The following is a 15,474-nucleotide window of genomic DNA, read 5'->3' as shown; positions in this document are numbered from 1 at the left end:
ATTAGTATGAAAATAGTGTGAATCAGATGCTATGGCCTCGCTTGGTGAAGGGGGTCTGGTCGTACATGGTGGCCCAACACCTGACTGAGACGCTTCGCGTTGGGTTGTTTTAGTTTCTCGTGTCTTTAGATGTAACAGAGAGAAGCAAACCAGTTGGGCAAGGATTCTTAAGTTGCAACCCAAACATCAGGAAGAGGCCCCTCACATTTTAAACAGCGTATACACCAGAAATTACCATAAAGCTTTGAGTCATTTTTGACATAACATCTCATTTATCACGAACAAAAAACACAAAAGAAGCTGATTTATGTCTCCACTACAAGCTTACACACAGCTCCCTCATAAACACCCGGCAGCTCAGCTTCGTAGCATTTTGTTTGTTTATTCTAATGCGACTCCAACCGTGTTTGTCTTACAGTCACACGCCGGGATCCTGGAGTGTGTTTACCTCCACACACACTCCTCCTGTCGGTCCAGGACGTCGGATTCCGTGTTACACACCCACAAGCCTGCACCGGCTCTCTGTCCCACACCCAAAAAACCAGGATCTTTTAATAAATGTGTAACCATGTACACACACCTTTCACAAATATACATTCCTCTGCAGACTGATTAAAGCAGCTGCAGCAGGGCATATAGGGGAGTGACACCTCAGTAGTCTAGTGAGTTGCAAACTCTGGTCCCATGGACACACAATTCAGAGCACCGAGGTGAGTTAAAGGCTTTACAGAGGAACTTTACGTTGATTGTTGATGACAGGTGTAACATGACGAGGGTGTTTGGATTCATTTCTTCAACTTTAATGCATTACAGTCAGTTAAATTTGTTAAGATATTATCCTTTTTACAGAGTAACACGCTCTCAAATTAGGATTTATGTTTGTTTTAATGGGATTTATGCAACATTAACATGCTTTTAATGTTTAGATGCTTCACCTTAACTCTTTTTTGATATACATTCTGAACTATATAGCCGAGATCAATAAATAGCAACACATTTTGATGCGATAATAGCAAATATTCTCAATTCTGTCACAAATGAATGCTTCTCTGATGGTTCTTTCTACTCATGTATTTGTTTTTTCTTTCCTTCTGTTAGTGGCTTTCTTGCCTCATGCTGACCAGAGGTTAAACACCTATTTATCTCCCACTGTCTGCATCAGTGGACACAGTCTAGTTTTCGAGGCTTGTTTTAAGTTGCCTGCGACTTTTACTTGGACACAGGCAGCTAAAGCAAGTCTGGGACGCCAGAGACACACCTACAATCCCGGCCCTGAGGAACCGCTGCCATGTGACAAATGAACAGTCCTGCTTTTTTTAGTCCAGGAGGAAGGGACGTACGTGAATCCTGCACTGATCATTCACACAAGAAAACCTTGAAATCATATGTTACAGGTCAATTTTTGTTCACTCATAGGACATTCAAGATGCAGTCTGTTTCAACATATGTAACTCATTTAAGTACACTCCTTTTTCCCGACAGTGTGTTTGCATTGTGCATGTCTGAGCTCAGTCAGGTGACACATTATGGAGCAAACACTGAAATAGATAATGAAAGATTACTTTCAGTTGAGTCAACACAGAGGGCTGGGTATGCAAAGGATGACTTGCATTTAAGGGTAAAATGAGTTTCTGTTCAATGTATTTGTAAATGTGTTGTAATTTAATTGCAAGGTAATAAATAGATTTATTGTTTGTGAGTTTTTAAGGTAAAATTAAAAACATTTTTGGACAGCTTTTCTCTGGTGATACTTGAAACCATGATAGTTATACCTTTTTCAAAATATTCACCCTTTCCAAGGAAAAGCTGTGAGAATCCAGAAGTAAAAGCAAATTGTATAGAGATATACGTTGTCAGAGTATTTGCATGTTTTTTCCTTTCAGCAATTATCTTTTGCCTTTTTGCCTCGATTAGATCACTTTCAGCAGAGATGTAGACAAGAAAACATGAGGGAGAAAGATGCCACATGTTAAACAAATGTCCGGCATCAAACCAAGGAAGAAATGTCTCTATTTCCTTACTTTCAAATGTATTTTAAAGAGGAAAACCTGGATGTAGTATGAGTGTTACGTAGGCTGTGTGACTGTCAGTAGTCATAGGTTTTGTGAAGTGCTATGAAAATATAATTCTACTAATAGCTAGTTATTTAAATTCCTGTCAGAGTGTTAGCTAGCTTGCGTGAATCCTGTGCATTAGAGAACAGCCACCCGTTGTTGAGGGGACGCTTCTTATTGTAACACCATGCCGATAGTGCCCTTTTACTTCAGCCAGGAGGTGCGTGAAAATGTCAATGCATCATTCTGCACTGAGAATAACCTTTTACTGAAAAGTGTCAGTGGAAACTAATGTATTTGGTTAAAATTTGCTAATGAAGCCACAGTGCTAACGCTAGCTATCACAGCTAAGTTACAATTCAATTCAAGCAGCAAGCAACAACGGTGCGAACGGGCTCATTCGACAAACATTAGTATTTTTATTAAGCTGTGTTATATCTGTCAGAAAGCCCACATTAAGTCTGAGTAACAGTAAAGAGTAAAGTTATCTGAGGTTTGTACATGATACTGTTTAGCTGTACTTAAATACTCTCTGCTAACCTATAAATGCAGCCAACAGCCACGATTAATTAAAGGCTTTTTAACTCATTACCCTCTTGAGTGCATCAGACTTTTTCTAAATAGCATTATTATTGTTGTTTGATTAACATTCGGGCAGTTTTATTCCAGACATTATTTGTAAAAGACGATAAATAAATAACAAGAAGCATCATCATCATTCATCCAACATGTAAGTGAATTGTTAAGGGGGCATTATGTTGTTCTGGAGAAAATATTCAAACTCAGAATTTTAATATTTAGAATATTAATGAGGTAATAATACAAACTCATGTTTTTTTTACATAACTGAATAAACAAGCTGTTCTCAGAGGAAAATAAGGCCCCCAGAACACTTTTTGAAACTAGAAAGGTGGCAGGGTCCGCCACATTTTTCTCTTTTTTTGTCATTTGCTAATGATTATTTCAGACAGTGATATGTGGTTGCCTGTCTTATAGCAATTTATTTATATTTTTTATATCAGTTCAGTTATAAATTGAAGGGGGATGTGTCCCCCCCAAATATATATGTAATTACGGCCTTGCTTTAAGGTCAGTTTGTTTGTTTTTTCAGTTTTTTTCTGTTTGTTTGGGCGTAAAAACATCTATAACTGAAGATCTTTCTCTTCTGATTAAAATGTCGTCCCCAAAACTACATAATGCACCTTTAAATATTTAACAATGGCAGGAAATTAGTTTTCAAATTCAGATATTTCTTTCTGAGCGGTACCCCCTCATGCAGATCCCCCCCATGTTGTCTCCATGGCTACGGCCCTGAATGATCCAAATCCTTGATTGTTTGCATTAAAACACTATTTGACATTGTGTGTTGACCTCATGTGTGACATAAATCCATTTTTACTCACCGTCCTCCTCATGTTATGTGTCTGTAATGACTTTTTGCACCTAAAAATGTTCTTCTGTTGATCTTCTGAATATCTGAATGGGGGAAAAGATGATGGATATCCAGTGTCAGGCCTTCAATCATTTAATCTACCACCCTCACAACACCAGGATGTCCTATAATTACAACCTATAACTACATATGGTGTTTAGACTAAAGACAGATGTGTCCAGCTTTGTTCCTACAGTCCAAACCTGAACAGCTCAGGTCCATAAAGCCCACAGAGCTCCACACAGTCCACTGCCTTCTGAAAAAAACAGGAGAATTAGAAACATACATGAGAGGACATGATAACGTCAGTGAGCGTCAGAAGCCATGGTTTTAAAGTTACAACCTCATTACCGTCAGATTGAGGCTATATAACGTTAAACCCACAAACAGAAGGTTGGAGGAGAGGAAGGAGGGTAGGTGGATGAAATGTTCTTGTTTTCTCGTGCGCACTGAAGCGCGTTTTTCAAGGTAAATATTCCTTTCCCCAACATGAAATAGGTCTTTGTTGTTTGCCCAGAGGTAAAGAGGCGGAAAAGTGAGGAGGATCTGAACTGGTTTCCATGTCAAACACTTCAATTCACCATAGAAACTCAGATCTTAACGCGGAAACTTTATTAAACTGTGATGGTGGATTGATAAGGGCCGAATTTCTATCGGCCTCTTTTTATTGTGGGCACCAGGCGGGCTGACAGAGGTAAATTGCTCTTTTAATTAAAGCAATGCACCAGGGGAAATTGCTGTCTGAATATTGTCTCAGAGATGGGGGCCAGTGACAGTTGCCTGGAAACTTCAATCTGTCCACCCGCATTTATTCCAGATCACAGTTATGAGATAAAGTTTAATAAAAATCTTTTCCTCCGCCACCAACGAAATGAAATCCAACCCTTTCTGAACAACTGAACACAATGAGACAGGACTGCGGAGGAAACCTCATGTTCAACATGTATCTCTCAGGTTCGTCATTTTGGTCCCGTGAAGGATTTAGAGAAATAAGCTGCTATAATTATTTTAGATTCTGGGTGTCCCGGTCGTCCTGGTGCCGTGATGCTCCACTTCCAGGGCGCAGCATTGTTCAGCCTTTTCAATCTGAAAGCCCGTCTGCTCTTTTGTCGGAAATCGGAAATCCTTTTTCCTGGACGCGTTTCCTGGCTTCTCCGACAGAGGAGACCGCAAAGACGACACGCTTCTTCCATTAGACTGCCACTGGACGAGGACACAATTAGGATTTTTTTAATCGTTTTTTCGACTTTTGTTGAGATTTGGCTATTTTTTTGACGCTTTATTTCTGTCTCAGTCTCACACACCGGTCCTGCCGATTGTGCAACATCTTAAACTGTTTCCTCTGAAACAGGAAATCTGTCTGATTTGATTTATTTTCCAACTTGTTCTTCCTATGAAATATTTTGGGCATATGTGAAATACTTAAACCAGCTAAATAAGATTAGAACAGAAGCCCAAATGGGTCATTTTCAGATAAAAGGCCTGCGCGTTAACGAGATGGATGAGCGGCTGCTGATGCTGACAGTGTGTCTGTTTTCATTTCAGATCCAACAGAAAATCTGTTGAAGGAAAGCAAAGGAACAACCTGGGGTCCAATAAACACAGGAGTGCAGAAAGGTAAGGACTTAAATGACTCCAGAGCACATAATAAATTTTGTTATTAAATATTATTCATCTTATTATGATAAGAAAGACGTCTTAGACACAATATTTTAAAAACACTGGTCATGAAATAATAAATAACGTAACGAATCTGACTTGGAAAAAAAAAAAAATTCGAAGAATAAAATGTGATGCAAAAGAAATATATACCCAATTATTATTATTCTAGCAGGATTAAAATGCAAAAGGTTAATTTTATTTAATTCGTGCATCAGTTTTAGGTCGTTTTGGGACGTAATCGATTAAAAAAACGTTAATTTATCTTCTCAGTTTGCATTAAATCACTTCTTATCTTTCTGTTTCTGGTTCAGCCATAAACATTAAATACCTGCTGCTCTTTTTACTGTAGCTCCTATTCTGTTCATGTAAATGTTTTTAATGCACAGACAGATTTCTGCCTTTTTGCACGCAAAATTTAGATTTAGAAGTATTTTCTATTCTTTTCTATTATGCTTCTCGACACATCTGTATATTTTTTTCAATTAATGGATGTCTTTATATTCTTCACGATCTCCCAAAATAATTAATATCATGATTTATTTCATCCATTTGGCTCAAAAGTGTCTCATAAATCAAAGAAATTGTTAAATATATATATAAGATAAATACCGATATACATCAGAGTCCGTCCTCGGCTCTTTGTCAGTGATTTAATTAAACTGTGATGGATGCTTAAAGACATAAACAGACATTAACACCTCTCACAGTCAGGCGCAAAGGGCAACATAAAGCAGTTTATGACGTTTTTTAAAAATCAAAAATATAAATTATGAGGAAAAATATCTGACAAACATTTCTTTAAAATTATAAATGACCTTTAGATTTAAAAATAAATACATTTGTGTGATACAAGAAACATTCATATTTATAGAAAAAAAATATGCTCAAGATTATTGAAACATGCCATTTTATATTAAAAAGGGCTTATATAAAACTGTTCTACTCAAAATCACTTAGGGATATTGTTGATTTTTGTTTTTTGTTTTTTTTAAATAATGCGACACATTTCATTTGACTTGTATTTATTTTATCCATGCGCACGCGTAAATGCACCAATATCCAAATATTCCCAATTTTGAGTAGTAATAAAAATATGTCTGAATATGTTTTTTCTCCCCTTTAGTCTGCAGTTTGTGTCGAAAAATCTATCAAATGTTGACTGGCAATATTTTAGGCGATTCGTTTATTAAATCAGCCTAAAACAACTGCAGGAGATGATTTTGATGATGATTTTCAGGTGGTTTCACAGAAGATTTCTACTGTAATTTAACGTAGCCAACGTATCACGCTGCTTTCCTTCGCTCGGTTCACATTATTTTGAAATAAAACCACTTGTCATTGTCTCCCCTCCACACAGGCAGCGGGCAGATCCAGCTGTGGCAGTTCCTGCTGGAGCTCCTCTCCGACAGCACCAACATGTCGTGCATCGCCTGGGAGGGAACCAACGGCGAGTTCAAGCTCATCGACCCGGACGAGGTGGCTCGGCGCTGGGGGGAGCGCAAAAGCAAACCCAACATGAACTACGACAAGCTGAGCAGGGCGCTGCGCTACTACTACGACAAGAACATCATGACCAAAGTCCACGGCAAGCGCTACGCCTACAAGTTTGATTTCCACGGCCTGGCGCAGGTGTGCCAGCCGTCCACCACGGAGCAGGCCATCTACAAGTTTCAGGGGAACTTCTCACCGATTCCCTTCTCCGGGATTTCCAAACTGAACCTCGTGGCTCCCGGCGTGGGGCCGTCGGGTTTCTCCTACTGGCCCGGGTCTCCTTCGGCGGCTCTGTACCACAGCCACAACCTGCAGCCTCCAGGGCCCTTTGGCACCGTGTCTCCGTCCCACATTAGCTGTGTCAACAACATCAACAGTCTGAGTAACATCAACAGCCATTACAACTGACTCTTAATGCACCTTTTAGACGCACTGGAGAGATGTAGACACTCGCAGAGCGAGGAGAAATGATAAAGAGCACCGAAAGGTCGGTTTTGTTAACTTGGAGGGGGAAATACTGGATTAATTCGGTTTAAAAAAATGTTTTTAGACACATACACATCGTTTCAACAGCGTAATTATGAACATGTAGTCATGTAGACGACGGCTGTGCGTAAGAAAGACGTCTGAAAACGTTAAACCAGAAGAAATATAGTCCTTTTAACGTTCAAGTAAAGGTAGCAAATATATGAAATCCATCAGGAGCCGCTTTTCAAATTTTACGCATTATGATTTCAACTTTACGCACAATAATTTCAACCTTTACGCACTATGGTTTGAACCTTTACGCGCGGTATTTGGATGATTATGAGTCAGGATTTGAACCCATAATGACCCAACATATAAAATTCCCTCTTTTCAGCCACAATCTGTGAAATTAAATCGGAAATTATCATTTTTTTCCGTGTGAGAGCCCAGTTTTCGAAATGAACAATGTATAAAACATTATTCTAAAAAGATAAAGAAATACAGATAGTCTGTTTTATACCCATCCGTTCTCATCCCTTTCTGTTCCTTGGCTGTTTCTCATCCTCCTCTCTTGAGTTATGTGATTGTTTTTTTACGCACAGGTGCGTTTAATCCCACCAACCGGCAGCAAAACACCAATTATTACTGGACTATTGGCGCCATCTCGTGGTGTGGGAATAGCCTGATGCCTGTCGGACTTGATTTTTTCATTTATTAAACATAGTCACTTGAAAATAATTGTCACTTTAATCAGTTTGCTTAGAAATCAGATTACGCGTAAGCACGCCCTTGGAAGAATATCAAACGTGACCCACTTGCAATAAAAATAAAAGCAGTCCAGACTCATGTGCAGGGTTGTGATTTGTGTAACGTGAATAGTGACAGAAACTGTGAATTCATGACCTTCTCTGTAAATACTGTATTGTAGACACACGCTCAGGCTATCGCTGCTTTTTAGTGATTTTGGGGTGAATAACACTGCCTTCATTCATTCACGCAGCTTCATAAGCGACTGTAGCTAAAACAACTGTACCAATGAAAAACAAATGAAGTAAATAAAAACAGATTGTTATCAGTTTGTCAGTGTGTTTGTTATTGCTTTAGTCCAAACATCAGTTCACATTTAACCTGCTACATTTCTGCTCATGCTCACACTATTTCACAAAATGCATGTTACCCTCTTTGGTACAGGGGTTGTACCCTTGCTATTGGGTGTCTATTTGTACCCTTGTGGTTTGAACCTTAAAGACTCATTCTTGTACCTTAAATTGCACCCTTAATTTAAGGGGACACAATTTGAACTTTTAAAAAGGGTACATTTAGAAAAAAAAAAGTACACATATGGACATGTTTGGCCCTTAAAAGGTACACATAGCCCTATGAGGTCATTAGTGTAGATTGTACCTTAGGGCTCAGAAATGGGCTCCTACTGTACTCCTGTTTCTGATTGTTATTGTTTTTTAAGGTCAGCTGTAAATGTATTCCAGGTCTAACAGACTTTCAGTGACTCATCCACCCAAAGAGACCTACATTACATGTAATATGGAAGGTCCACTTACATCTTGGTCCCATTCAGATCTGCCCTAATATTGATTTAGATTAAAAAATATACTGATTTATATATTTTCTGAAAAAAAAAGATAAAGTAGATGGATAAAGTTTTTTTATTTATGATTTTTTTGCAGTTTCATAGAGTGGTGTAGTTTTTCGTCCTAAAACCTGGAAATCAGTTTCCATTTTTGCACATCCGGTTCCCTCATCTCAAAGTCAATTATTTTTTTGTATTGGTTTTCAGTAAAATGCCTGACATAAGGTCTGTGGCACAGGCTTAAGATATTTACATGTTTTGTTCTACCACATAAAATATATCATTAAATGTGCCACAGTTTAACTATAAAATGCTTATTCGCTAAATGAGACTACAGAGGTTGTCGGTGACGTTAAATGTCATCACAGTGAACATGGAGAGTCATCTACTCACTAGTCCATCTTTATAGTTACAAACTATTCTAACTGTAACTTTACAACTTGTACATTAATCAGTTTATAGAAAACATGTATAGTAATTGTGCCATAAGATGCTAAGTGGTGACGTTTAAGTCACCCAACCGCAATGTAGTCTGTTTATAGCCTAACGTTAGCTTTTTACTTCTAGCGATTTAATTTACACTTCGAAAATCACAAAAGTGGTGTTCATCTGTGAAGATTATCTTGCTGAACATAACGTGTAAATATCATAAACTTGTGTTCACCACAGAGCTTATTTTTGGTGATATTCCAAAATCCAATTCATAAATCCCATAGGCCTTTCTGACAAGGGAACCGGGGCGATGCTAACCTCCGGGTTTGCCTACCAAAATACGCCATCGCTACACCACCGCATTCCTCCATATGTTCATATAGACATTATCATTCCTGTGTGGAGCCAGTGAACTATTTCATACAGTTTTTGGAATCACTAGCAGGTAGAAGTTAAACACCCTTGTAGAAAGAAAAAGAAAAGACAACCTGTCTGGGTGAGTATTTAGTTGTTTCAAAAGTGAGTGAGAATGAGGTAGAATTCTCTTTTGGGTGGAGTACCCCTTTATTTTTGGTGTAATCCTCTCAGGCCCACACAATCAGCCCAACCCTCTTTAGAAATGTTCAGTGGGTTTAGTGCAGCCTGAGCTGTAACCTTGACATCACATCACAGTGTGTGAAGTAGGTTACATTGGTTGCATAATGTTTTTTTTTTTTTTACTTTTAAACCAATGGAAAGATTGCATGTTACTAAAATGGATTAAACTGCATTTTCTGTTTTTTTTGTTTGTTTTTTTAAAGCTGTACACCATTATTATATTACTAGGTAGCTAGCTTAGCCATTTGGTGACCTCAGTCAAACTCAAATCAAACAAATTGTATTAATAGCTTTTATCCTTACCTAAGGGTAACTCACACATGTTTTGTGTGATTTTTTTTTTCAATTAACTTCAGAGGAGGATTAGCATTGGGCTACTGCAATATGATTACAGAATGCTAAGCTCAGAGAGGGGGAAAACTTGAAAGCATCAAAAAATGCTGCTGGTGGCAAAGCTGCACCGGGAAGATGAATTGAGCAAGATAAAAGGTTAATTTGCAAAATGCTCTCTCACGGTGTGCCGTCCACAAAAGAAATGCAAGAGGACTAGTGCAAGTGATTTATAGCATTTACTCCTTTGTAACATGATTTTTGCATTGTTACTTGCTCAAACAGAAAAAGACATTGTGGACATTGAGGATGAAAATATCAGAGAGCCAAGGGATGCCAGAGAGAAATAATGATGATTTCAGGGAAAGAGATTATGATGAGCATGAAGATCATATCAGGGAGAGAGACGGTGATGTTGCTGATGATAACGATGGCGATGGTGGTGATATAAGAAAGAGCGATACTGACAGAGCAGAAGGAGGAGAGAGATTATAAAGAGGAAGAGTACTTTCATTTTACTATTAGTACAATTTTAGTATACTTTAATAACTGAAAATTCAACGTACACAGGAGCAACTTTAAAACACCGGACCAAAAGCTTTCGGGAGAGCAGACACAGAAAGCGAAACCAAGAAGAGAAGGAATGACAGAAATCAAAGAGACATCTTGGCCCCTCTAGCAGATATAACATTATGGCTTGCAAGGTCAATTCAAGGTCATCTTGCTAAAGAACAAGCAGGATGGTGGCATTGAGGTCTCTGATGAAATATGTGGATAAGCCAGACACAGAAAAGCAGGAGGTAGCCTACAATCTTTTAAAAGAACCATCAAGCCCAGAGCTTGGAGGAGCGCTACCAGGTAAAAGTGTGCCTTAGTTTTCTTGACTCTTCACAGAGCTGATGGTCTTCACTGCCTGACCATCTCGAGTCACTGGAAAGGCATGACCGATGAAGGAGCTGCTCCATCTGTTGGAGATATTTGCCAATTTTTTTGGCGGGGAGGAACATAATTTTGTCATTGAACTCAAGGCCTTGTAGCATGAAGTTGTAGCACAACGTGACAGTAACTCGTCAGCCACGTGGGGGCGCCATAGCTCTTCCAACCTCAGAACAGCCTTTACATAACCAGGTGATAACAGAGTTGATCTTATATAGAACACAGAAGCATCTGCAAATAGCAGATTAACCCCAAACCTCGTTTTATATGTCGACAGAGATTTAAGTACGTCTGAGCGGAGAATTATCGGACAATGAATGGACAGTAGAGTTTTATGTTCATTACGTAAAAGATAATAATAGTTTTTGGATGGACAGAGCCTAAATTCAGAAACAGGAACAGTGAGCGAGCGAGCGAGCGAGCAAGAGAGAGTGTGTGTGAAGTAAGACAGAGTAGGTCAGTCATTCACACAACAGTGTTTGTGTGTGTGCCCTGCATATCAATAGGAAAGACTTGGGGTCTCTATTGACAACTGAATCTCTCTCTCTCTCTCTCTCTCTCTCTGTCTCTCTCTCTCTTCCTGTGTCTGTGTGTGTGTGTGAGCCTGAGAGTGTGAGACTGCTATCGTCCGTAAGGATTTAGGCTCCAGAGAGAACGAGAGTGTGCATCCCTGATATGTTGTTCCCCCCCTGTAGACTTCTTCCATTGTGCCTCTTATAATAACACGGTAGAAGCTCCACAGGGATTGAGTCACTTCCACATCATTGTAATAGTCACTGTCTTCACTGCCAACTGCTATGCTACTAATCTGCGGCACCTATTGTTGCTGCTAAGCAGCACTCATCCTCTCTCTCCTTATTGCATAACCAGCTAGGTGGGTGTTTTCCTTGCAAGCCACAGGATTATCAGTGTGAATGTAGAAGACTGAGGAGTGAGGAGATGGCACGAAGAGGAGGAAGAGGAAAAAAGAGAAACATAGATCAGTACTTATGTTATTTAGGAGCACTTAGAAATTAAACAAGTAGAAAAATAAATGGTGTCCGTGGCTCAAATCCACAACTTCGACTTTTCACTGAGTCCAGGTTTGATCTCAGCCCTGTGGACGTGTCCCTTATTTGGATTGATGACATTACAGAGTCTGTCTGTGGGCAGACACTCAGTCTCAAACCTGTCTGATGGACTTAGGCTGACTCAATGAAACCACTTTAAGGACCACACTGGGCGCTTTGCATGTTGTAACCCATCTTCTACAAAACAAATCCACCTTCATGTGAAGAACCTGCCCTCTAGAGTACGTTTCCAGTGGAGGAAATGCAAAGCCTATACTGTAGCCTATATGGCCCTGCTAGAAAATTAGATGGCCTCTACATGCTGTGTGTGGGCGAGGGTAACTCCACCAATTTGACACTTTAAAGTGTGTTTACAGGTCTCAGGGAGTACTGCTGCATATGTAAAGGAAGTAGTATAAAGCCTTTGTGGCTCCAGAGGAAGCTGCATATAATCTGATCAGTTGCCTCCAGTGATGTCACTCAGTGGCTTAGCTGCATTGTGGGTAATGTAGGCACCAGGTTTTAAAAGCAGTCTACAGGTCTAATATTGCACTCCTTTTAGAGATATCACCTCTTTTTATTCCACACTTTCTTCTTCCTTTTCAAAACCTGGCGCCTACATTACCCAAGATGCCACTGAGAGACATCACTGGAGGCAGTTTATCAAATTACATGCAGCTTCCTCTGGAGCCACAACGGCTTTATACTCCTTTTTTCACATATGCAGTGTTACTCCCCAAGACCTGATCTGTGTAAAATTGGTGGAGTTACCCTTTAAATGCATTTTAAACATTACAAACATCACAAATTTGTGGTTGCTGGTGATCCATTTTTTTTTTTTACACTACACATAGCCTATGCTTTGCACAATTGTTATTTTCCTAAGCAAGTCATACATTTGGATAAGTTATCAATGTATTTTTGTATATTCTTGGCACTGGTATGTTTTCAGACATTCAAAACCGCTTGAGGCAATCCAGCACAGAGAACTAAAGATCCTTACTTTTTGATGTCAATCTTGCATTATATTAAATTATTGTGCAGTCATGCACTTTCAAACACGGGAGGTGTGTTCAGGTGATGGTGGTAAGCTCCAAAGTGACTGAGAACTGACAAAGTTACTGCACAGTGTTGGAAAATCAAACCTTGAAACATAAAAGTGAATTTTATAATTTTTCAAGAACACAGTGTTTGCTGTTCTGCTGCTGGTCCTCAAGCCTCAGAGCATCTGAGGATGAGCAGGAGGCAGGAACTTCATTTAAATTAGCTGAAATTCAATTACGTGCCGAGACAAAATACGATTCTGTCGTGCAGTGTGGAACCTTCGGAGAATAAATGGGTTTTCAAAGGGTTACATTTACTGCAAACAACTTTTCTAAAAAATCACTTTTGTTTTATTACATTTGCTGAAAATGTCATTATATCCTGACAAACATGAGTCATGAGTTCAGGGAGAAGAATCCGTACTGTCTGTCCCACATTATCAGTACACAGGGAGAGGGAGTCAGTGTAGCTCTGTGGGGCTTTGAGAAGTGTTGCAGCCAGTGAGTCATTCTTCCAGCTGGAGAGAGTGGTAATGAAGGCTCCACTAAATTAGAACAGCACACCTACGTGGTGCTAAAATATACTTGAGAATGAGAGGGAGAGAGAAGGAGGCGTGGGGAAAGGTGAGAGACTCAACGGAGAGAGAGATGTAGGAAAAAGTCAAGAACTATTGAGGCACCCACTTGTCTGTAGACAGAACCAGATACTGTGGGCTAAAAACACAAAAAAACAACCCGTGAAGTACTCTTAACATGTTAAAATCAGTCGCCATGATTTTGATTTATTAAAAAATGTTCAAATAACTGAGTAAAAAACTGGCAGACAGTTTCCCTGTCAAGATATTGAGACTACACCATTCCTGGCAAAGAGATGTGTTATTTTGAGTAGATTTGGGCATTGTTTAGCACCGACTTAATGATCTAAGAGATTCAAATTCATGGTATCAAAACAAAGTGAAAAGGCAAGAATCACCCAACTTCCCTACTATGATGACAATTAATCTCAAGATGGCGCTGAGCCTCAACCCGACTCCATTGCCAGAATAAATGTTGGCAAGGTACGTTTCTGCAAACCACAGAAATGTTGAATCTTGATGTTTCTTTAGATTCAATTTTAAATTTCTTTTTTCTTTCTTCTTCTTCTTTTAACAACACTGTGCTTATGGTCAGGTTAGGTTAGGGCACAAAAAGCACTTGGTGAGGGTTAGGAAAACATCATATTTTGGCTTAAAGTGCCTGTTTTGTTGCCACAAACATGGCTAGAGATGTCCCGACTTGCCATCAAAAATATCAGTTTTTTGTTGCCAGAAACAAACATGGAAATTGTCCCGAGGTCTTGTTACAAACACTCTTTTTTTTGTTGCCAGCAACACAGCGAGAAATGTCCCAACTTCCCATAAAAAAAGACCCTGTTTTTCCATATGTGACTCCACCACAATCCCCTCCACCTGCAGACATGAACGTTTGGTCACAGAAAGAGTTATGTAGCCTATGACACATACAAATGCGAACGTATCAGTGGTTTGCAGAAACTTTTAGTTCCAACACCTTATCCTGGCAACTGCACTGAAACAACACAAACTTTTCAAGAGCTGTTCAGCATCACAAGACCCTTTTTATATCTTTTTTCCATGAATAAGCCTCACCATGATTAAAAATCCATCAGACTACATTCTATGAGAGCAATCGTCCGTTGCAATTTGAGTTATAAGTGTCTCAAATAATAAGCGGGAAGACAGGCAACAGGTGATGGTTTGCCTCTGACATGTTAATGTGTCAATTTAGATAATGGTCTGGGGATTGAAGTACCTCTATACTACGAAATCCAAGGTCAGATTTTGTCTGTTACGTAAGATTAAACGGATGAATAATCATGCAGATACATGTGGTGTGAAGTGATTCACCAGTAAAATTAGAGGAGAAAATAACAATGAACACTGTGGAGGTGTGTGATGAATGAAGGAATTATTACACTGTTCTGGGTTTGTTACTTATTGTATAACAACCAGAATATAAAAAAGGGGAACATTTTACACAACATTATATAACATATACAGTGACGGTAGATGACTCACCTTCAGTGAACTGAACTATGAAGTGAGTCAAGATTTTTTTTCCCTACCGAGGCTGACTTCACCCTGTTATGTACAAGTGGTGACCAACTGCCTGTTACTGCAACTCCACACTGGAGTAATCTAGTTAAAGAGATTAGCGGGGTGGTTATGTAGCAAGAGGACAGCAAAATAGACATAATCCCCTTCCTGAGGTGGTCTGGATTTGGCCTTTTTCCATTCAGGTGAAGCAGGCGAATGTAACGTCAGAGAGAATCCTTTTCCAAGAGACAGGATAATAAACTCTGGAGCGTGTAAAGATGTTATTCTTATTTAAGTTA

At 39.3% G+C, this 15,474-nt stretch overlaps 1 protein-coding gene across 1 annotated transcript; it reads left to right on the top strand.

The window, feature by feature from the left end:
* The first annotated feature begins 4,391 nt into the window (after positions 1-4,391).
* On the top strand, positions 4,392-7,047 carry fev (FEV transcription factor, ETS family member). The gene is made up of 3 exons (XM_073474277.1): positions 4,392-4,440; positions 5,032-5,103; positions 6,506-7,047. The coding sequence occupies exons 1-3, from the start codon at positions 4,392-4,394 to the stop codon at positions 7,045-7,047; spliced, it is 663 nt and encodes a 220-aa protein (XP_073330378.1).
* Positions 7,048-15,474: the final 8,427 nt, after the last annotated feature.

This window comes from Pagrus major, chromosome 9 (assembly GCF_040436345.1).
Source record: "Pagrus major chromosome 9, Pma_NU_1.0".
In the NCBI taxonomy this organism is placed as follows: Eukaryota; Metazoa; Chordata; class Actinopteri; order Spariformes; family Sparidae; genus Pagrus; species Pagrus major.
The sequence above is the reverse complement of the archived record's forward strand: the minus strand, read 5'-3'. Positions and strand labels throughout refer to the sequence as shown.